The following is a 24,714-nucleotide window of genomic DNA, read 5'->3' on the forward strand; positions in this document are numbered from 1 at the left end:
TGGTTTCTGTCACAGTGACTTACCTCTTCAAGATTCTGAGAAGTCTGAACTCTCAGACATGGCAACGTTTGCTATGATATTACAGGGTTCCATTTGTAAACCTAGCCCTAGTTATCTCATTTATTTACTTCTGATCACCCATCTATTTCAATTTATTCATCACAGCGTACCCTGGGTTGACAGTAAATAAACCCGTCATCTCAACAGACTAAAGAATAATAATGACTGCAACTTACTAGCTTTCATCCAATTCCATGCACTGTGTTATGCATTTAACATCACCTGAATGATTTGCTTCAAAATATTCCAAGGGGGATGGAGAGTAGATCTGAATAAATGAAACAATACTCACCATGTGAAAGTGAGAGTTAGTCACTCAGTTGTGTCCAACTCTTGGCAGTCCTATGGACTGTAGCCCGCTAGGCTCCTCTGTCCACAGGATTCTCCAAGCAAGAATACTAGAGTGGGTAGCCATTCCCTTCTCCAGGGGATCTTCCCAACCCAGGAATTGAATTGGCGTCTCCTGCATTGCTGGCAGATACTTTACCATCTGAGCCACCAGGAATCACCATGAGTTGCTAGTAATTGAAGCTGAGCAATGGCTACGGGGGAGGTGATTATATATATTCTTTGCTCTACTTTGTAATAATGGAAAATTTCCCAGTGAATATCTTTAAATCATTTCATCAGCTTCTTCCATGATTTCATCTGAGGTCGGTACCATTAGCCCTAGCTAACTATGCTCAGGGCAGTTAAGCAGCATCACAGAGCAAATGAATGGCAGTTCGAGGACTCAGACCCAGGTTTGCCTGACTTAGAAACCTGTGCTGTAACCCCGATTATTCAAAGAAAGTGTGTCTCCCAGGGAAGGAGACTGAAACTTATGAGAAATTCAGACTTTTGGGTCCCACCAAGACCCTTACGTTTGGTTTGTGTGCATACCCAGAGTTCCCATGCTCTGTCCATGGCAGTGTTAATTGCCTCCGTAGCCACCGCTTACCCAACTCAATCAACTGTGACTTTTCCTTAAAAAAATGTTACCCTCTTTTAGGGAGAGAATGTAGGTACACCTATGACTGATTCATGTTGATGTTTGGCAGAAACCAACACAATACTATAAAGCAATTACCCTTCAATTACAAATTAATTAATTTTTAAAAAATGCTACCCTCTTTTGAAACAAGAAGTCTTATCATGAGCCACTCTTTGGTAGCATTTAAAAACATTTAATAAGCATTTAATTCAGAACAGTTACTTCGTTCAACATTGAGCACCCGCCTTTATTGCTGGGCACTACATGCCTATGTGTGAATTAAGCATTGTTCTGACCATATTGTCAGTTGCTAATAATCACTGCTTGCTTGAAACTGACTTTGGTTTGTTCTTAAATAATGCTCTTGCTCTGTTCACTTAAGGTATTGTGAGTTTCAAAAGCTTTGGGACTTATAGAAAATTTCAGGTACCTGTTCTTCTTCTCACCATCTCTATTTACCTGTGTGTACTTTTCCCAAAAAGAAATGTTGTGTTTTTTTTCCCCATAGCATCTTCAGTCATCTTGTATCATTTCAGCCATGTTTTTGAAAGAAAGAGAAATATGGATTAGTTTTTATGTACCATGCAGGTGAAACACTCAACCTTCTGAGCCTCCATCCCTCCTTTTGTACAGTGGCTGGGTCACTTCCAGTGTCATTCTTCTCTAACCTCATATAACTTGATTTTTCAACCCATCCCCTCCCCACAAAAGAAAACCACAGAAACATTTTGAAGATACTGGACTGTATGGGAAATGCACTTGATTATATTTTCCAGCCAGTTAAAGGATCCTTCACTGATTTGTACTGGTTTCTCTATCCAAATAGATGTTTTATAGCTTCCTTGCCTCTAATCCTTTTTAGAACAAGGAGAAGACTCTTCAAAGTCCCTTGGACAGCAAGGAGATCAAATCAGTCAATCCTAAAGGAAATCAACCCTGAATATTCATTGGAAGGACTGATGCTGAAGCTGAAACTCCATTACTTGGACCACCTGCTGCGAAGAGCCGACTCATTGGGAAACACCCCGATGCTGGGAAAGATTGAAGGCAGGAGGAGAAGGGGATGACAGAGGATGAGATGGTTGGATGGCATCACTGACTCAAGGGAGACAAGTTTGAGCAAGCTCTGGGAGATGTTGAAGGGCAGGGAATCTTGGCACGAGGCAGTCCATGGGGCTGCAAAGAGTTGGACACGACAGAGCAACTGAGCAACAACCACAAAATGAATCAATGAATGAGGCCTGTCATCCATTTCAACTATAATCTGCTTTCTTAAAGAGATTGGACCCTCTTTGCTTTTGAACAGCTTAAAACATTTTCTAGCTGCCAAGTTAATATGGCTGTTTTATATATTATAATCACCTTCAAACACTGTATGTACCTAACATCCTAACCTATTAGTCAACTTCCATAGCAGAAGAGGCAAGAAGAAAGCCTACAAAAGAGCAGGTGTCAAAGCCATCCTCAAGGACTGTCACTGTATAATCAGGCCCACACTGGTTGGAGTACAAGTATCGGGGTCACTTTGTTCTTCTTCTTCATTCTTCCAATGACTCTTTCTCTTATAACAGGAGAAAATATATGCATATGATAATGCCAGTATATGTATATGATAATGTTCTCATAAAAATAGAACCTAGGAAAAATAGCATGCTGTAAGATAGTGATGATAACAGCCATCTTTGCTAGACAAGCGTTAGAAAGTCTTGCCACCTCTGTCTTTTCGAGGCTGTAAGTAAAGTGTGTTTCTAATTTGTTGTGCAGGGCAGCATTTGGCAAGGAGTCGGAAGTTCTTATTGGAAACCTGGGTGATAAATTAATCCCTCCACAAGACATCCTCTGTGACGTCAGCGACCTCAAAGCCTTGGCCAACATGCACGAGAGCTTGGAATGGTTAGCAGGCCGAGCAAAGGCAGCCTTCTCCAGTCTTTCTACGTCCCAGAGTGAGTATTGGCGGGGTGGATCTTGTGGGGCCAGCTGAGAAACTAGACTGAGTACGTTCATTTGAGATGAGAGAGTGTCTACACGTCTCCACAGGGGCGCATATCCAAGTTGTCAGAAGATCCGTGCAGGGATTCTGCTTGTGCTGAGCCTCGGGTACTTTGCGGTTCTGTGAAACAAAGAAATCTTTACTTCTGTGTTTTGGGGCGTGGGAAGCCAAAAAAGGTCCATGTCAGCATAGCTTGACATTAAACCTTAGAAACCCAGGATCATGCAAGATTGAACCACCATGTCTCAAGAACAGAAAGCAGTATGCTTTGTCCTCCTTATGACTTCTTAAAGGTAGAAACTATGTCTCAGAGCTCAAAGTTGTATATTTGGTTGATGTTTTCATTTCAACTGATAGAAGAGAAATCAAAAGTATCTAAAAAGACAATTATATTAATAGAAATGGTTAAGGTGCTAGAAAACAGACAATGAGAAAAACAATTATTCTAGGTAAGAGATGACTAAAAGATAACCTCATTATACATTTCAGGGGAATTAAGGGATATGGTCTGAAGTAAAAATAGGAAACCTGTTTTTCTATCAAGGACCAATGATCAGTTATTTCAAAATAATTTGAAAATTTTGGGACACAAAATTTATTCATTAAATATAGCATAAATACTTTTTTAAAGTGTTAGTTAAGTGTTAAACAGTTAAAATAAAGGCAAAGAAAAAAATGATATGCAGAAGGAATAAAGGAGATGGCAGATTTGAATGCATGAATGGAAGGACAGAAAACAGGATAGAAAAAAGCAAAATAACAGCAAGAACATGAAAGAAACTAAATCAGCTCTGAAGTTAATATTAGACTGAACTGTTAGAAGATTATTAGAAGGAAAAGCTTATATTATTTGGACTGTGAACTTCAAAGAAAGTTATTTTTTATCACTGTCTCTTGAAAAGTTATTATTACTTGATGAACCATGATTTCAAGACCCAAGAGGGAGAAGATGTGGATGAAATAAACTAGAGTAAATTATTTCCTGAAACATGAGTCTCATGGGCAGAGTCTAGGAGACTTTTGAATGCTCACTACTTACGATCTCCCGCAGGTTGTGTAGCTGTCCTGGGGGTCAACAGTGGGTGAGAAAGAAGGATGGAAGGAGGGGGCTTTTGATGTTAGGTATTCTGCTTTAGAAATCTCATTGAAATACTACTCTTTGATAATACTTTTATTTTTATACTTTTACTATTTAAAACATTGCTTTTAGCTGATAATAAAATTGTACATGTTTACTCTTAGAAGTATATTCATCTACTATGGTTAGCTTGGGTGCAGTATCGGGTCTGAGCAGACTCTGCCTGAGTAGATACCCTTGGGTGGCTTTCAACTTTGTGATCTCTTCAGATCAAGGAACCTGTCACAAGTAGTAGTTGAAATTAGCTATTTTATCTCCCAGACTCACCCCACTCCACCACCAACAACAAAAAAAATCAGGGAGGAGCTGACTTCCCCTTTTGCTCCTTGCCAAATAAACTGCTCTGAAAAGGAACCAGATGCTTCCTGTCCCAGTTTCCTTTGACTCTTGAAATGTAGGGCTGCTTGGGCAGGTGTGTTAGTGATGACTGGAAGGAGTCCTCTCGTTTGGTGGATCATCCAAGTCTAATAATTAATAGTGCAATCTCTTACTTTGGCGGCACAGCAGTCCAGATTTCTATTCTAAAAGGGTTCCACAAGGCAAAATAGGACACATAACCTCTACAGCAAGCCACCAAGTGATTCACACAGGCTAACCTGGCTTCAGCTGTTCTCAGAAGAGAAAGACATGCTCTCATAGTTATGCTCAACTCTGTAATTGCACCATCCTGCTGTTGTGTTCATGTCACTAAGAGTCCCCAGTACAGTTGATGTCTAATTCATGCCTTCTATCATCTCTGTTTTTCTGACAAAGATCTCTCGTACCACGCCCGTTAATGCCTCTCATATGCTCAATTCCATTTTATAATATAAGTGCACCCTCTCAGTCCCTTTCAGGGTGATTATTCCACCCAGTGAGTGATTTAAATGACTGTCAGCATTTTGACGATCAGCGCAAAACCCAAGTGAACTGTAATCACTAGTTATGTTGTCTTTGTTAAAACAAAGCATCGAGCAAACCTGGTTTATTCTTTTAGCAACATGCCTTGCTCACCCACACTCGTCTAGTCTTCGAATTCCCAGCAGAGATGCCCATTGCTGTTTATAATTTGAACAAAGCAAGGGATTCTCTGATAATGGGTTACTTTGATTGTTCCATGTCAGTGTGACTTTAGAAAGGGAATCAGGGACAGCTCTTTATACGCTTTTGAAAAGTGAACCACATGATTGCCTCAACAAAAGTATTGCCAAGTCTGGAGACTTGATAGCATGAAGAAAATGCCAGCCTTTTTATCTAGCACTCCCAGAGACTCAGGGTGGGGAAAAGTCAAGAAAAGAAGTGTAAAAGTTTATTTTTTGTCCACATCTGTTTAACTATTTTGGATGGTAATACCGTGCCTTATTATAATTAAGGTACATGGAGAAAGTTTGCAGAAAATTATTTTCATAGTAAAAACAAAAATCTCTTTAGATATTACAATAGGATTCTCCTCCACTTGAAATATTTCATGTCTTTATGAAATATTTCAAGTAAAGGAGAATGGCAGAGCATGGCTGGCCATGTGCCCAGGAAATAAGAGTTGACCCTTTTTTCAAAGATAGTTTTTCCATCTCTTTTAGTGTTTGCACCCACACCCTTCTGTCTTCTTTACACTTAGGAGAGTCTCCTTACCTCATGTAGATACTAACTGCACCAGAGACACTGCTCTTTTTTCATCCTTCCACAGTCCTTGTTCCTGCTCCATGTCTCCCAGTATTCTCCTGCTCAGTCTTCCTTAAACTTACTCTACTTAAAATCCTTTCTGTTGAGTGCTCAGTTACTTCAGTCATCCAACTTTTTGTGACCCCATGGACCTCAGCCCACCAGGATCCTCTGTCCATGGGATTTCCCAGGCAAGAAGACTGGAGTAGGTTGCCATGCCCTCCTCCAGGGCATCTTCCCGACCCAGGGATCAAACCCATGTTTCCTGCATCTTCTGCATTGCAGGCGGATTCTCTCCTGCTGAGCCACCTGGGAAGCCCGGTGACAGTCACAGCCCAATTAAAGGACAAAAAATATTCTTTGATTTATAAAACCGGTAAATCAAAGACTTCAGATGTGGCTGAATGCAGAGGTTCACCAGATAACAGTACATAACAGACCTGTTTACGCGCCTGCCCTGCTTCTCCCCCTTTCTCTATTTTTGCTGTATTCCCTTTATTTCATCTCAGGGAAGACCTTTTCATATGGTAACATTCTTGGCCACCAGCAGCCCTAGGATTATTTGATCCCAGACAAAAAGACCATTTTTACTAAGAGCTCCTGAAGCCGTCCTAGAGAAGACTTGGATTGACCTAACTTGGCCTCGGCTCATGGGTCTCTCAGTTTCTCCTTGTATACGCCTTGGTTTCTAACTCTCTATCCCCCTACCCATGGCTCAGTCTCCCACTCCCACTTCTAGAATCTCTCTGTTCAGGATCTGTTCTTAACAAATATGCTTTCAGTGCAAGGAAGTTGAGCAGGACCATATTTAGTGTTGGACATTCAGGATTTAAATTTATAGGTATCTCCCCTCATTGATCAGAGTTTCAACTTTGTAGTAAAGGCACAGACTATCTGTCCTCTGTAATAGCTGCTGTTTGTAAGAATACTAAATAAAAACTCTGAAATTAACTTTAAGAAAATTCTCAGCAAAATGTGACCTACATAGAAATTGTTAAAGTGCATTCAATTGGAACACTAATGATTTTCTTTTGTATTTTATCCCTGTGTTTTAAGGAGGTGTTGCTTTTAAAAATAGAGTACAGAGAACTTGAAGGGGGCTCCAGGGCTTATTTTCACTGCCTTGCTTCCTCAGGGGTCCCGTCTTTCTTTGTTGGATTCTATAAAAATCTCCAGGATTAGAGAATCTACAACTTCCTTGATTATATATTCTGCTCTTTAAGTAACCTTACCATTGAGGAGGTCATCTAGTTTTTATTAACCTCCCTTTGCTTCAGTCTAAACCTCTTTCTTCTGTCCTATGCCTCAGAAATTAAATGTTGAGTATTTTTTCTATAAAATAATATGCCTGAAAACATTTCCCTGGCCTCTACCTGCCCATCCCTGGATGTTAAAGACTTCTGGCCTGAGGCTCCCAGTCTCTCAGTCCAGAACCACCAAGCTGGGCTCAGGCTCCTGGCAGCATTAGGAGCCCAGATCAGTCTCTCAGATGGTGGTTTGACTGTTAGCCTTTCTGAATTCGGCTGACATTGCAAGTTCCTTTGACCCCAGGTTTATCTCCCTCTGGCTCCCTCAACTCCCATTACTGTGGTTCTTATTGTGCTCACATACATGGATAATAAAAAGTCATACCATAATCTTTTCTTCTTTTTGGGAAACCACAGGGTCAAATAAATCTCGTAACTTTGTTTCCTATAATTGGTTCATGAATTACATTACTAGCTATGCAGTTATTTATATACTGTTTTTTTCAATTGTGTTAAGAAATATGTAACATCAAACACACCATCTTAACCGTGTTTAAGTGTATAGTTCAGTAGAGTTGTGTTCATTATGTGTTTATTACTATGCATCAGGTCTCTGAAACTCTTCCATCTCACATAACTGAAACTGTACCCCTCAACAACACTCTATTTCCCCCTCTCCCCCAACCCCCGGTGTAACCACTATCTACTTTTTGTTTCTATGAGTTTGACTATTTTATATATATATTTTTTTTTAACTGAACTTTTTTTTTTTTTAACACCGTGTGACATGCAGGATCTTAGTTCACCATCCAGGGATCAAACCCACACCCCCTGCAGTGGAAGCCCAGAGTCTTAACTGCTAGACCACCAGGAAAGCCCAAGGTTGACTACTTTAGATGCCCCCATATAAGTTGGGGGGGGGGGCTTCCCTGGTAGCTCAGTGGCAAAGAATCTGCCTGTCAATGCAAGAGACAAATGTTCAACCCCTGGGTCGGGAAGATCCCCTGGAGAAGGAAATGGCAACCCACTCCACTGTTAGTATTCTTGCCTGGGAAATCCCATGGACAGAGAAGCCTGGCGGGCTACAGCCCATGGAGTTGCAAAAGAGTGTGACATGACTTAGTGACTAAACAACAACAATATAAGTGGAATTATACAGTGTTTGTATTTTTGTAACTGGCTCATTTCACAGTGTCCTCAAAGTGTATCCATATGATAGCATATGACTGAATTTCCTTTTTTTCTTTTAATGGCTGAATAATATTCTGTTGTATGGATATACTGCATTTTCTTTATCCAGGCATCTCTCAGGGGGAATTTATATTTCATCCATCTCTTGGTTATTGTGAATATTGCCACAGTGACACAGAAGGGTGCCAATTATACTTCTTTCTTAGAATGGAACTATTACTAGGGATCCTAGAAATCATCTGGTCTAACTCAGATGTTTTGCACATAAGGAAATTAAGGTTTCAGAATGATCACTCTGCATGTCTCTACCTGAACTCCAATGGAAACAAGTCCTCAAATTGCCAGTTTAACTTTCTGCCACATCATTGTCTTGACCATTACTGAGGTTAAGAACTAGAAGTGGTAGCACTTCATATCATATTCCTCCTAAACCACCAGAAAGGTCATCTTTTTTTTTTTTCTTTTATGAAAGCACTTAAATGCCTACCATTAACTTGTCATCATTTCTAATCATCATTGTCTTTTATGTAACCTGACTTTCTGTGCTTTAAATATGTTTGGTATCGCACATACCCCTTTCTGAATTTTATCTTAGTTATAGTGAAATAGTTTTTCTCCCTCTTTTTAATTGTTTTACAAGTATTTTCTAGTTAGAAACTCTACCTGTCTTTTTATTATGTTCAGTTCAGTTCAGTTGCTCAATCATGTCCGATTCTTTGTGACCTAATGGGCTACAGCACACCAGGCTTCCCTGTCCATCACCAACTTCCAGAGTTTGCTCAAACTCATGTCCACCAAGTAGGTGATGCCATCCAACCATCTCATCCTCTGTCGTCCCATTCTCCTCCTGTCTTCAATCTTTCCCAGCATCAGGGTCTTTTCCAATGAGTTGGTTCTTCAAATCAGGTGGCCAAAGTATTGGAGTTTCAGCTTCAGTATCAATCCTTCCAATGAATATAAAGGACTGATTTCCTTTAGGATGGACTGGTTGGATCTCCTTGTCATCCGAGGGACTCTCAAGAGTCTTCTCCAACACCACAGTTCAAAAGCATCAATTCTTCAGCACTCAGCTTTCTTTATAGTCCATCTCTCACATCCACGCTTGACTACTGGAAAAACCATAGCTTTGACTAGACAGACCTTTTTTGGCAAAGTAATGTCTCTGCTTTTTAATATGCTGTCTAGGTTGGTCATAGCTTTTCATCCAAGGAGCAAGCGTCTTTTAATTTCATGGCTGCAGTCACCATCTGCATTGACTTTGGATCCCAAGAAAATAAAGCCTGTCACTGTTTCCATTGTTTCCCCATCTATTTGCCATGAAGTGATGAGACCAGATGCCTTGATCTTAGTTTTTTGAATGTTGAGTTTTAAGTCGGCTTTTTCGCTTTCCTCTTTCACTTTCATCAAGAGGCTCTTTAGTTCCTCTTTGCTTTCTGCCATAACGGTGGTGTCATCTGCATATCTGAGGTTATTGATATTTCTCTCAGAAATCTTGATTCCAGCTTGTGCTTCATCCAGCCCAGCATTTTGCATGATGTACTCTGCATATGTTAAATAAGCAAGGTGACAATATGCAGCCTTGATGTACTCCTTTCCCAATTTGGAACCAGTCCATTATTCCATGTCCAATTCTAACTATTGCTTCCTGACCTGCATACAGATTTCTCAGGAGGCAGGTAAGATGGTACCATCATCTCTTTAAGAATTTTCCACAGTTTGTTGTGGTCCACACAGTCAAAGGCTTTAGCATAGTCAATAAAGCAGAAGTAGATGTTCCAGCGGATGTTGGCAATTTGATCTCTGGTTCCTCTGCCTTTTTCTAAATCTAGCTTGAACATCTGGAAGTTCTTGGTTCATGTACTGCTGAAGCCTAGCTTGGACAATTTTGAGCATTACTTTGCCAGTGTGTGAGATGACTACAATTTTGCAGTAGTTTAAACATTCTTTGGAATTGCCTTTCTTTGGGATTGGAATGAACACTGACCTTTTCCAGTCCCGTGGCCACTGCTGAGTTTTCTAAATTTGCTGGCATATTGAGTGCAACACTTTAATAGCATCATCTTTTAAGATTTGAAATAGCATGTTGCAGAATATATTCTAGCTACTGTACTGCCCTATACAGCAGCCACTAATCTTGTGTAGTTATTTATATTGAAATTAATTAGGATTAACTAAAATATAGACTTCATTTGCTTAGATATACTAGCCACATTTCAGATATTCAGTGACTACTGTATTGAACATGGCAGTTATAGAACCTTTCCATCATCACAGAAAGTTCTGTTGGATAGTGTTACAGCTCATCACTTAGGTCACTGTTGGTGAAGATCTAAAATAATGCCAGTCCATACAGCTGGCTTTCAGAAATTTACTTGAAATGTCCTCTTTGTTTTATCAAGACATGGATAAATACTTCAGTTGTCCAGTCTCCAAATCTCCTGACAGAGAAGTATGTTTTAGGCCTAGCGTTTTCTAGAACTTTTCTATTGATGCTAAAGGCAAGACAGTTTAGTGATCAAATACACTTGAGAAGCATTAAAGAACATTAAATATAGTTCCTGCATACAGTAAAACTGTTCAAATCTTAGTATGTTAACGAGGGACTTCCCTGGGGGTCCAGTAGTTAAGACGTCACCTTCCAGTGCAGAGAATACAAACTTCAGTCCCTGGTCAACGAGCTAAGATCGTACATACTCCATGGCCAAAAACCCAAAGCATAATATAGAAGCAATATTGTAACCAATTCAATAAAGACTTTTTTAAATGGTCCAAAAAATTCTTTAAAAAGTATGTTAATGGACTAATTACAACAGGGCAGTGTTCCCTAGACTTCTTTATTGATAGAATTCTCTCATGCCAGAGCATCTTACAGGACTTTACTGCTCTATTTGTATAATTTGTTCAGAGTCTTTTTATTTCTCCCAACATAGTCAGGGACAAGACAGGACATAAATTTCCCTGTTGCAGGAGTGCAATTTCATAATATTGGCAGATCTGCACACTGTCAGATGACTGCTATTGCAATTTGGTTATTTTCTTGTTTGATTTGATTATCTTTAGAAATGTTCAGGCCAACCAATATGAAATGACGATGGCTTCCTTTTTGCTTGTTTCAAACCTGACTGCTCTCCAATCATTATACTTCCCTCATGATTCTCAAAAGATTTCAGCTACTAATGTATTGTGTTGGCCAAAAAGTTCATTAGAATTTTTCCATAAGGTGCTATAGAAAATCCCAAAGGAACTTTTTGGCCAGTCCAGTGATTCCACACTTCAGTTCACTGATGAATGATGATATATCCATTGTGGGACTCTAGAGATTTATTTTTAAGAGAAATTTTAATTTAGAATACTTTTATATTTAGAGTATACTTGCAAAGATAGTACAAATTTCCCATGTGTATCTCATACCCAGTTTTCCCTGTTAACATCTTAAATTTGTCACAACTGATAAACCAATTTTGATCCCTTATCAATAATTAAGGTCTATATTCATATTTCCTTAGTTTTTATCTAAAGTCCTTTTTCTGTTCCAGGATCTCATCTAGGGTATCATAATACATATAATCATAATCTCTTTAGACTGTGACAGTTTCCTAGTCTTTCCTTGTTTTCGATGATCTTGACAGCTTAGAGGAATACTGGTCAGATTTTTTGCAGAATGTCCTTCAATACGGATTTGTCTAATCTCTTTTCATGATTACATTGGGCTTGTAGGTTTGGGAAGGAAAAGCACAAAGATAAAACCATTCTCATCACATCTATCATGGAAAACTTCTATCAGTGTGACTTATCGCTGGTGATGTTCTGGGATTGATTTTTATGCCTCCAATTCATATAGTCCCCTCTAGACTGCTCCTTCTGAATTCTAGATTGACTTTCCACTTTCCCACCACAAATTGCTTTTGTCTATCTTTCTAGTGACTATTTTTTTTTAAAATGATGAATGCATCTATTATAAGCCCAATGTTTGGACAAGTTGAATAGCTTGCTTAAAAAAATAGTTGTCTACCTTAAACAGTTATGCAGTTGATAGATTATGATCTTGTGGGTCTGAAAGCCTTTATACAGAAGATGTTTCTTCCTCCTCTGAGCCACTCAGTTAGGGTCTGTAGCTACTTCTTAGTTGCCATGTGTGCTAAACAATCTGTAGTAAATGTGTACAATCATGTTAATTTCAGACAAGACCGTGCTGAGATTAAAGTGCTCTCTGAATTTTTCTTCACCAAAAATAGTTTTATTTTAGCTCACTTACATTAGGTCCTTCTAATATGCATTGTTGACTCAAAACTCATTTGTAAGTGAAAGTTATTTCCTGAAAAATGTCCTTTTAGAGTAGCAGTTCTCAAAGTTAGCTGCATGTCAATTGTAATCAGTTGGGGAGTTTTAAAAAATACTCATCAACACAACAGTGTAAAGCAATTAGCCTCCAATTAAAAATTAAATTTAAAAGATGGTCAAAATGCAACATCGCCTCTTCCCCCCAAAAAATACTGATGCTGGGCCCCACTCCAGATTTTCACTTAATTTGTGCCAAAATGTCACCTGGGGATCCTTAAATCATTCAAATCAGGGGTTGAAAACCACTGTTGTAAAGGATTGGTTCTCAACCTTGACTTGTATTAGGATGACTTGTAGAGTTTCCAGTCACATTCTCTGGGGGATGTGCTCAGAGTACAAAGCTTTTAACCATCATCTCAGGCAATTTTGGCTTCCCTGGTGGCTCAGATGGTAAAACAATCTGCCTGCATTGCAGGAGACCCAGGTTCAATCCCTGGGTTGGAAAGATCCCCTGGAGAAGGAAATGGCAACCCACTCCAGTATGCTTGCCTGGAGAATCCCATAGCCAGTCCATGGGCTACAGTCCATGGGGTCACAAAGATTTGGACACGACTGAGCACTGAAGCATTTATGCTTTTGAACTGTGGTGTTAGAGAAAACTCTAGATAGAGTCCCTTGGACTGCAAGAGATCCAACCAGTCCATCCTAAAGGAGATCAGTCCCGGGTATTCATTGGCAGGACTGGTGTTGAAGTCGAAACTCCAATACTTTGGCCACCTGATGTGAAGAGCTGACTCATTTGAAGAGACCCTGATGCTGGGAAAGATTGAAGGCAGGAGGAGAAGGGGACGACAGAGGATGAGATGGTTGGATGGCATCACTGACTCGATGGACATGAGTTTGAGTAGACTGGAAGTTGGTGATGGACAGGGAGGCCTGGAGTGCTGCAGTCCATGGGGTCGCGAAGAGTCGGACATGTGAGTGACTGAATTGAACTGAACTGACACACTCAAATACACTTAGGCAATTTCAACAAATAGCCAAAGTGGAGAGCCACTGATTTTTGATCCGAAGTTCCTCCAAAATTTCTTCTTTAATTTGAGTAGCTCTTCTATTTGGGAAACACTTTATAGTTATTTTGCCAGGTCTAGTCTCAAAAGTTTGGGGTTAGCACAGGTTCCGTTTTTACAGACAAAAACACCAGGCTGAGTGTCGTACAGAGACAGGACGGCCGCCCACTTCTGCTCAGCAGTCCCTAGTTAGCCCAGCTGTTTCCCCACACCTGATTAAGGATAGAAATCTTCCTCTTCCCTCTTCAAATCAGTCAAATGAGAAGGGCACAGGAATCAGTGTCTCTCTTAACACAAAAGGCTGTGATCGCCAAACCAATTGAATGAATGTGGAAGTGCCCACAAATGAATTATATCATTGAAAACGCAGATGGACAAGGTCCAGGTGTCTGTACACCCCCATCCCTCAAACACATGGTTTTGTGGCAAACCAGGAGATCTTTGTGCACTGCTATGATTTAATATTTTCTAGGAGATGAAATAGGAATTGAATATGAATAGAGCTCGCTATCATGGGCTTTTTCTGCCTTAATGGCAAACAAAAGATAAAATCCAGGCTCCCCCTCCCCTTGCTGTTTGTTTTTCTGCCTTGACACAAATGAGAATAAAAATGTCCCTAGCCAAGATCTCGTGGGACATTGTCCTGTTTCAGCTTTGCTTTTGTCAAACCATTAAGCCAGAGTTTTCCTGTCATGATTTCATCTGATTATTTTTAATTAAAACTCCGTGCATGGTAATTTCTCTCCTGCTCCAGTATTTACAACTTTCAAATATTTGTAGACTGTTATCAGACCAGCTCCTCCTCAGCAGTTGCTTAGCCTAACTCTACACATTTAGTTTCTCAAATCGTCTTTTCGAGGTTGGGCTTTCTCTGCCATAATCATTTTTTGGTCTCATTAGCTGTCATTTTCTTCAACCAGCTCTCATTCTGTGGTTTCATCATTCCTCTTCCTCTTTTGGTGACAACTTCCAAATTCATTGTCATTGGCTGTCTTCATGAGTATACTGTTTACTGGGAAAACTGCATTAACACTGGAAGTATACCTTGTTTAGGAGTTTGTCGCCTTCTGCCCAATTCAGAATTTGTTTTGATCTTATCTATTATCAACTGATGCAGCTTCTACTTTTGTGTGAGCCTTGAAATATTTGGAACTGTCCAAATATACTCCCTATATACTTGGGACATGCCCAAGATACTTGGTATATGTTTTACCAGTTTCTAAACCAATCATATATTTTGCAGGAATAGAAACGCTAAACAGTAATGTTATGATGATTCAGCTTTGTTCATTTCCAGTCTTAACTGTACTCTATTGTTCCTTAAAAGTTGACTGAAATTTATTTCAATGAAGAAAGAATTGTGTGCAAAGTCCCTGTGTCCAGGGTGTTCACATGATGTTAGGAGTTTTCTGAGACCATGTTGTTACAAACAGTGGAGATGCTGGTAATTCTTTCACTTTATGAGGAAAAACATGTGGACCCTCCCAACTCCTGCTGCACTGTTACTACTGATTATCATCCAGGCTTCAGGCTGACCCATGGGGTTCCTATGCTCCTGTCTTCTTAGTGCATCTTAAGTACTGATACGCAGGAGTTAAGTCCCCCTTTTAAATGTGTCTGCTCATTTTCCCCTTTCTTTTCATTGAATACCCTCACATGGCTCCTAGATAGCGGTTGTTTGCTTCCCTCTAAACCTCTCTTTTTTACTTCACAGACTCTCTCCTTTAGTCTAACACGCATATATATATATATATATAGTATATACTTGACTTTGAAGTCAAGCGCACCTGGGGACAAGGAGGCAAGTTATTGTATCACCAAAGGGAAATTATTTAGCCTTTCTGAACTAAATCGGCCTCCTTACTTGTAAAATAGATATGATTTTGGATCCTCATTGGGTTGGTGTAACCATTACATGAGAAGATAAACTTGGAGTTCCTAGTGTGTAACACACCGTGGGAACTCAGTACGGGCTTCCTGGGCTATCCAGGCTACCGCTGTCGATCCTGTCACTGGGACTCTCACTCATTGTCCTGCTCCCCAAGTACAGGGTCTTCACTTTTTCCTACCCCTTCAGACTTCTCTTTATCTCAAGTCTTGTGAGTGCTTTTAAAAACTCTGTTAACTTCTGTCCTTTGCTTTCTTCAAAACTATGAAGAGAGGGTTCCAGTGCTATTGGAAATCATGCCAGAATCAACCACAGTTCCCTCCTGTCAATTAACTGGTCATCTGTAGAGTCCGCAGTCCCTGGCTGAGTACTGATTGGAAAACAGCCTCCTACCTCCCTCGGCAAGGAGGTGCTTATCGATTGTTGTGAAGCTGCAGAGGGCTAGTGCTGTGGGTGTTCCAAATAATTTTGGAGTTCTGAGTATCTACTCATCATTACATGGCTGTTTCTTTGAAAAGGCCAAAATTTGTATCCAACAGGGAAATATTTGATGAAAATCCGGTAATATCATGGATGGCTTAAGTGTGGTGGCTGGCATTAAAAAGAACACATTTGAATCAGTTCTAATGAAATGGATGAAACTGGAGCCCATTATACAGAGTGAAGTAAGCCAGAAAGATAAACACCAATACAGTATACTAATGCATATATATAGAATTTAAAAAGATGGTAACGATAACCTTATATGCAGGACAGAAAAAGAGACACAGATGTATAGAACAGACTTTTGGACTCTGTGGGAGAAGGTGAGGGTGGGATGGTCTGAGAGAATAGCATTGAAACATGTATATTATCAGTGTGAAATGGATCGCCAGCCCAGGTTGGATGCAAGAGACAAGTGCTCAGGGCTGGTGCACTGGGAAGACCCAAAGGGATGGGATGGGGAGGGAGGTGGGAGGGGGGATCGGGATGGGGAACACATGTAAATCCATGGCTGATTCATGTCAATGTATGGCAAAAACCACTACAATATTGTAAAGTAATTAGCCTCCAACTAATAAAAATAAATGAAAAAAACAAAAGTGTGGTGGCTGGGAGCTTCCAGCTGAATGATTGAATCTTCCAACAGAACTCTGAAATGGAATCCATAAAGAGAAATAGGAATGAAAATCTATGGGGAAACGAGAAGGCAAAAGAAAGTGGAAAACAAGAAAGGGCTTTAAAATGGCATGCTGAAATAGAACCAGGCTGAGGAGAGCATGGAAATGTGAGATTCCCCAGCTTGACACCTTGTGTGGAAGTGAGGAGCAGTGGCTACCCAGGCAGCAGGACTTGAATGAGAAATCAGAGGGGACTGATTTGGCTGCCAAACAGGGAAATGGAAAAACCCTTCAAGTGAATGAGAAGCAAGTGAAAGATTGTACCTGAAGGCTCTGATGATGCTATTAAACCTGAGCTCTTATCTGGAAAAGCCCTCAGATCACTGAGTGCTTTAGAATGTGAGATAAGGTCCCTAACCAACATGAAGCCATGACTTCCTGAACTCCTCGCTAGAAAAAGAGTATGTCTTTTCATTTCCTAACCCTTGAAACTCAGCGTGGGATTATGACAAATGCAGGGGACCAGGAAAGACAAATCCTGATGGGGAAAGGGAAAGAGGATAAAGGGTCAGCTTGGATTGAATGGAAGAAATCTCCCTCACTTGTAGGATTGGATTTAGAAAAATGTTCTAAATGTAAACTGGATCTGCCTTTTCAGACAGCTTGCTTATTAATCCGTAGTGCACAAAGGCCCTTTGCAGTCTGCCGGTCCCCCAGGAGAGGGTAGCAAAGGGGCGGTATGTGCACGTGTGTGTGTCTGCGACAGTCCCAGAGGACGCCACAAGGACAGTAATGGCACTCAACATGTAGATTGCATTTCAGACTCTTTCAAGGACCCTTATAATCATTAATTCTTAATCCTTTATCCCTGCCTCAAGCTGGAGTTAACAGCCTTTATTCTCTCCGTTTACAAAGCATGAACATGAAACAGAAGTTTGACCGTTGGCCCAAGGTCAAAGTGAGACGATGACGTTAGGCCAAACCTGACTCTTCTCAGTTAACAACATCATCGCCTGTTCCTAGTGTGCCTCAGAACACGAAACCAGGGCACTTCTGTTTCCCCTCGTGGTTAATGCTGTTCTTTAGCTGTCTCCCCAAATCACAGCAGTAAGATGAGTGCCAGGCCTCCCTAAATGCGTCTAATGAATGGCATTGGATGTACTTTACTTATTTTGTCCATGCCATGTAGCATGTGGGATCTTAGCTCTCTGACCAGGGACTGAATCTGTGTCCCTTTCATTTGGAAGCACAGTCTTAACCACTAGATAGCCAGGGAAGTCCCTGAATACACTTTAAAAGGGGTGGTCTTGACCTTCACCTGCTGTGAAAAACTAAAACTACCACGTCCCTGCTAGGGATCTATTTTGCAACCAGATTTTTCAGACATGTATTTAGTGAAAGGTTCGCTGGAGAATTCCATGGACTGTATAGTCCATGGGATTGCAAAGAGTCGGACATGACTGAGCGACTTTTCACTTTCTCTTTTACTTTGTTATCCTAAATTTAATATTGTAATTTATATCCACTCATAAACTCTACAATAAAAATGTAAAAGACCTCCCTCCTCCTTCATGTGAGGTATAGGAATGTATCAAGTGTAGGTCTCCAAGGCACAGTGTTTATGAAGAGCGGTTAATGTTGCGTACTAACATCTTTAAGGTCTGGTCCTTGAATCCTAGATGGATTTGACTGGAGTTCTTAACTAACAACTTAATCCAATTTTTATGAAAGGAAGAATATGGAGGACTTTTCTATAAGACTGATGAAAAAACCTAAGCGTTTTTCTAGAAACCATGAATATCTGATCCGATTCTTCAAGGAAGCAAAAATCCTGTAAATGTCAGAAAGATGTTACATACTGGAAAACCCCTTTGGTCAAATTCATCTAAAGAAGGTGCTATTTGTAGGTGACTTTTCAGCAAGTCTGTCAAAAGCTTCCTGCTACAGATAAAAATTCAATAACCTTTCACTGGGGAAGTGCCACAATTATCACTCATTTAAAAACAGTCCCTCTAATAGAGTATTTTATCATGCTGGACAGTCTCTGCATTGTTCATTATTTAGTGTTTGCTAAGCTGATGGCACTTCCACAGCACTTTTCTTATCTCTCCTTCTTCAGAATTGGATTTTATATTTCCGAACCAGTCAGATATGACAAGTCATTTTCTTCCCTCTTGTCTTTTAAGAAACGCAAACTTGATTTCTTTTTTTTTTTCCCCCAACAATCACCACTTAAAGATTAAAGTTATGGGAAATGTCTGTATTAACTAGCATTGGGACATGCAGTGGAAGACTATTGCATTTTAATTGCAGTGGGCGGGGGGTTCCTCTTTTCTTTGTGGTCTTTTTATTTTCCAATATTTGTGTATTCTGTAGCTCTTCAGAGCCTCATTCTCCAAAACACACAGTGCATGGCAAAGATGAGGTATTAGGAAATCTGATGTTGCTCGAAGACAAGGTATTATCAGAATTATTGTATTACTGAACCTCAGGAAAGGAGGTGATAAGCTTTGTAAGTGGGTTTCTGTATATAAAGATTGTCTTTATATGAGAAACTTACTGAAAGGAAAATGATAAAGTCATTAGCCTAATACCTGGAGGGGAATGCCAGTTCAAACAATATCTCTTTCTATATATAGCTCATTATTGAGAATCTTAACATTTTAAATCTGAAAAACTTCAGTGGTTCCAAGTGAATGATTTTTTAAAAAAATGTGTTGTCTTTATCTAAGCTTTGGACCTGATCCACAACACATACTCTTAGGTGTTTACATTTTATCCCAGGTTTTTATCTTGGCCACTTTCCTGAAATAGTTCTATCAGGTCTCTTCTTTTTATAATGGGAAATCCCTGGGAGATTTAGGCAAGGCCTCCTGAACAAAGAATCAGAATAAAGTGGGCACATGTGTTCTTACTTTATTAGAAACTCTTTTCTTGAGCCTACTGAGGACCTGTCCATTTCCTCCAAGGGTTTCTCTTGTACAGTTTTTAGGAAAATATAAAACTTCACTCGAGAAATGATGACAAGATTTTTGACCTTTTCTGCTACAGTCTTCAAACAGTGGTGTCAGAATACTGAGAAAGATTGTGTAGAGAGAAACTCTCCCAGAAATATTAATTTTAAGACTTACATATTATGATTGTAAGTATCAAAACAGAAACAACATTAAAGTCTTTTCTCATACACTAATTATAAAGGCCATCCTTTGGCTCAGCTTTATGAAAAAAAAAAAAAAAATCTGCTGAAACTTTACCCAGAGAGAGATGTTCCGAACTTTTATCATGTCTGCTTCTGAGAGAGGAAATGTGACGAAACATCCACCATCGTTATTATATGTGCAAAGGTACCACAAGCCCAATTAACGCGTTTGCTCAAGCCAACAGCCTTTGGGCTTTTCACAGGAATCTTGGAAGTGTGGCTGAGAAACGCCCCCACACCAGAGTTCTGCATATGCTGCTGGGTCTGCCCGGCTCCGGGAAGCAGAGCAGGGGTCACTGACGGACAGATGGCTGCCACAAGCGCCACCAGTGGCTGGAAACTCCTCCCACCACCTCCTGTTTCCCCAGACAAGCGGGCAGAGATGGCTTTCTTCCACACCGTGCCCAGACTCTTCTCTCCCCCTGGACCCAGCCTTACCATGGAATATGGAGGCAAGACCGACATCCAGTGTTACAGTCCAGCTTTATTTCTCTTCTCGGCACCAACATAACAGAGGAACATGGCCATGGCTTGGACCTTGGACAGGGCACTTTTAACATCGTCGATGGTGTTGTCTGTGTTCTAAATCCCTCGCAGTAGCAGACCCCACTACCTTGGCACCAGGGGATGGTTTTGTGGAAGACCATTTTTCCACGGACCAAGGAGGGAGGGGATGGTTTCCAGGATGATTCAAGTGCATTACATTTATTGTGTACTTTATTTCTATTGTTATTACATCAGGTCCACCTCAGATCATCAGGCATTAGATCCTGGAGGTTGGGAACCCCTGCCTTTGAGGATCAAGTCAACTACTTTATGCATGACACTTGATCTAGTGCCTACCATACAGTGATCTTTCAATAAATGGTAGTTTTTTTCCTTCTGTTTCTTCTCCCTTTAAATTCATTTCCTCATTCTTAACCATCCGATTAAGAGTATTTCATTTCTGACTCTTTCATTTTACTGTCCATGTTTCCCCATGGTGGAACTCAGTGTGAAATGCCCAAGTCTGACTCTAGTTTTTCCCCTTCTCCTATCCTTCCTGTTGATAACCGGGCCTACTTGTCTACTTGATCATTTAATTTCACCATCAAGGGATCTTTGGTGCATGGCATTTGAAATTCAACTTTGAGCACTTATGTTTAACAGCCTTCCAAGATCCATATGGCCCTTGAACTCTGGCACAGGCTGTTTTTATTCAGGGCCACAGTGAGTGAAACTTAAGATTAAACCTCCACTCTCATTAAATGACTTTCTCTGTAAACTTGTACTTCCAAATCAGGAGGTATGAAAATGAAGGAGCTGTGAGGTTTTAGTTAAAACTATAACAAAATGACAGTCCATCCAACACCAGGGCCAGGAGGTGCCCTGAAGCTTTTAGACGCATCAAAGGGTTCTGTGTTCAGCTGCCTCTCTTGTTAATTAGGGATGAACTTGAACATGTCTCATTGAGTTGATTGTTCATATGGACTTTTTTCAGTTAGATATCTTATACATTGTTTTATTTTTTAAAAAACAGAATGAAAAGTGAAGGTGAAGTCGCATAAGAGTGTCCAACTCTTTGCAACCCCATGGACTATAGCCTGCCAGGCTTCTCTGTCCATGGGATTTTCCAGGCAAGAATACCAGAGCACGTTGCCATTTCCTTCTCCAGGGGATCTTCCCGACCTGGGGATCAAACCCAGATCTCCTGCATTGCAGGCAGACTTTTTACCATCTGAGCCACCAGGGAATCAAAAAAAAAAAAAAACAAACCAGAATAACTAAAGACAATTAAATATCTTAGTAACCCTGAATATCCCTAGGAAGGTGAACAGGATACTGACACTTAATTAATACCAGAAAGAGTGAAGTTTTTAAAATAAATATGCATTAATTTAAAACATCTGCCATAACTTTAACATACTAAAATTTTATTAACTATACTCTTTGCGTGCATGCTAAGTTGCTCAGTCATGTCCAACTCTTTGCAACCCTATGAACTGTAGCCCACCAGGCTCCTCTCTCCATGGGATTCTCCAGGCAAGAATATTGGAGCGGGTTGCCATTTCCTTCTCCAGGGATCTTACCAACCCAGAGATCAACCCTGAGTCTGTGTGTCTCCTGCATTGGCAAGTGAGTTCTTTACCACTAGCACCACCTAGGAAATTTTATTAACTATATTCTGTAGTATTCAATAAAATTCTGATGGCAAAGTATAACCAAGTCCAAAGTAGGATTTTTCTTATAAGGATCTAAGGGAGTTCAAGCCATTCTGGTGTTTAGATTAAGATTTAGATTAAGAATTTTCCTTCTAATTGAGGTAAAGTTGATTGACAATGTTGTGCTAATTTCTGCTATACAGCAAAGTGATTCAGTTATAAATACATATATGTAAGATATATATATATATATTCACATACACTTTCTTTTTTTTATAATATTCTTTTCCATTATGCTTTATCACGAGATTTTGAGCATAGTTCCCTGTTCTATACAATAGGACCTTGTTGGATAGCCATTCAATATATAATAGTTTGCATCTGCTAATGCAGACTCCCAATTCATCCTTCCCCTACAGTTTCTGCCCCTTGGGAACCATGTATGTTCTCTATGTCTGGGAGTCTGTTTCATAGTTCATTTGTGTCATATTTTAGATTACATATGTAAGTGATATCATATATTTGTCTTTCTCTTTCTGACTTAACTTCACTTAGTATGATAATCTCTAGGCTGCATATTGCTGCAAATGACATCATTTCATCTTTTTAATGACTGAGTAGAATTCCACTGTATATACGTACTACATCTTCTTTATTCATTCATCTGTTGATGGACATTTAGGTTATTTCCATGTCTAGGCTATTGTGGATAGTGCTATGAACACAGGGGTGCATGTATCTTTCCAAATTAGAGTTTTGTCTGGTTGTATGCTCAGGAGGCAGATTACTGGATCAACATGAATTTTCAAGTTGTACAGACCCAGAGTGCCCAGCATAGTGGATGAAAATATACTTATATTCCCACCAAGTCAATCACTGCAAAATTGCAGAGCCCTCAGAATAAAGAGAAAGTGCTAAACGGTCTAGGGCAAAGGGACACAGGAGAGGTTTTAGAGAATCGAGAAGCAGAAAATTACTCCTCAATGATAACACCAGAAGCTAGAAAACAATAGAAGAATACCTTTAGATTTTAAGAAAAATTATTTCCAACCAAGAATTATATACTTGGTCACACTACCAGTTCAGAGTGAGGGGAAAAGAAAACCTTTTCAGACACACATAGTCTCAAAAAAACATGCTTTCCATGCCTCCTTCCTCAAAATCTACCAAACTAAAAGAGTTTACCTGAAAAATAGAAAGTCATAGTACACAAGGAATAGAGATTCCAGCACAGAGAAAGAGCCCTAAATTGATTATGGCAGGAGGTGCCAAGATGGCAACAGGCATAGAGAGTAACTAGCCCCCAGAGGAATGATTCAGAAGGTTGCAGGAGAGATTTGTTCAAGTAGGTGATGTTGATAGGAAACCAAATATATTTTGATGTATTGAGAGAGAAGTATTTGAGGCTGAACAATCTCTTAGGTACAAAAAGATTAAGCAAACAAATAACAAGATTGTTATTAGCACCAGAGAAAACACCTATTGTGCAAGCAGAAAACATGGCCTACTACATGGCCCTAGATGTCAGTAGCATTTGTCTAGTCATAATAACATGAAAGAGAGTTAAAGAGCTGGCTTAAAACTAAATATTAAAGGAACTAAGATCGTGGTATCCAGCCCCATTTCTTCATGGCAGATAGGAGAAAAAGTGGAAGTAGTGACAGAGTTCTCCTCTTGGGCTGTAAACTCACTGTGGATGGTGACTGCAGCCATGAAATCAGAAGCCAATTGCTTCTTGGCAGGAAAGCTATGAGAAACCTAGACATTGTGCTGAAAAGCAGAGACATTATTCTGCCAACAAAGGTCCACATAATCAAGGCTATGGTCTTCCCAGTGGTCATGTATGGTTGTGAGAGCTGGACTGTAGGCAGAAGGCAGAGTGCCAAAAAATGAATGCCTTCAAATTGTGGTGCTGGAGAAGACTCCTGAAAGTCCCTTGGACAGCAAGGAGAGCAAACCAGTCAATCTTAAGGGAAATCAACCCTGAATGCTCGTTATAAAGTCTGATGCCAAAGCTAGAGTTCCAGTGTTTTGGTCATCTGATGCTCACAGCCAACTCATTGGAAAAGTCTCTGATGCTGAGAAAGATTGAGGGCAGAAGGAAAAGGGGCATCAGAGGATGAGATGATTGGATGGCATCACCAATGCAATGGACATGAACTTGGGCAAACTTTGGGAGATAGTGAGGGACAGGGAGTCCAGGAGTGCTGCAGTCCATGGGATCACAAAGAGTTGGACCCGACTGGACAACTGAACAAAGCAATGATAACATGAAATACTGATCTAACCACAGTTATGAGACAACTGAATGAGAAAGTAATGGGAAGAGATATGCATATGTGGAGGTAGTTAAATCCTCACCTTTCTTAGTGGGAGGGCAACAAACACCTGAACATTAAAAGTTAAAAAACTCTCCAGAAAGCGGGCATAGAAGGAACATACCTCAACATAATAAAAGCTATATATGACAAACCCACAGCAAATATTATCCTCAATGGTGAAAAATTGAAAGCCTTTCCCTTAAAGTCAGAAACAAGACAAGGGTGTCCACTCTCACCACTACTATTCAACATAGTTTTGGAAGTGTTGGCCACAGCAATCAGAGCAGAAAAAGAAATAAAAGGAACCAGATAGGAAAAGAAGTAAAACTCTCACTGTTTGCAGATGACATGATCCTCTACATAGAAAACCCTAAAGACTCTACCAGAAAATTACCACAGCTAATCAATGAATACAGTAATGTTGCAGGATATAAAGTCAACACACAGAAGTCCCTTGCATTCCTATGTGCTAAC

At 40.1% G+C, this 24,714-nt stretch overlaps 1 protein-coding gene across 4 annotated transcripts in view; it reads left to right on the forward strand.

Annotated features, from left to right (window-relative positions):
* Positions 1 to 24,714, forward strand: part of EXOC4 (exocyst complex component 4) — an 809,489-nt gene that overhangs the window by 682,992 nt on the left and 101,783 nt on the right. For all 4 annotated transcript variants that reach the window (XM_061165832.1, XM_061165834.1, XM_061165833.1 and 1 more), the window contains one exon: positions 2,798 to 2,976. In XM_061165832.1, the coding sequence (XP_061021815.1) occupies positions 2,798 to 2,976 (179 nt within the window). The remainder of the gene's footprint in view (positions 1 to 2,797; positions 2,977 to 24,714) is intronic.

Source organism: Dama dama, chromosome 18 (genome assembly GCF_033118175.1).
Source record: "Dama dama isolate Ldn47 chromosome 18, ASM3311817v1, whole genome shotgun sequence".
In the NCBI taxonomy this organism is placed as follows: Eukaryota; Metazoa; Chordata; class Mammalia; order Artiodactyla; family Cervidae; genus Dama; species Dama dama.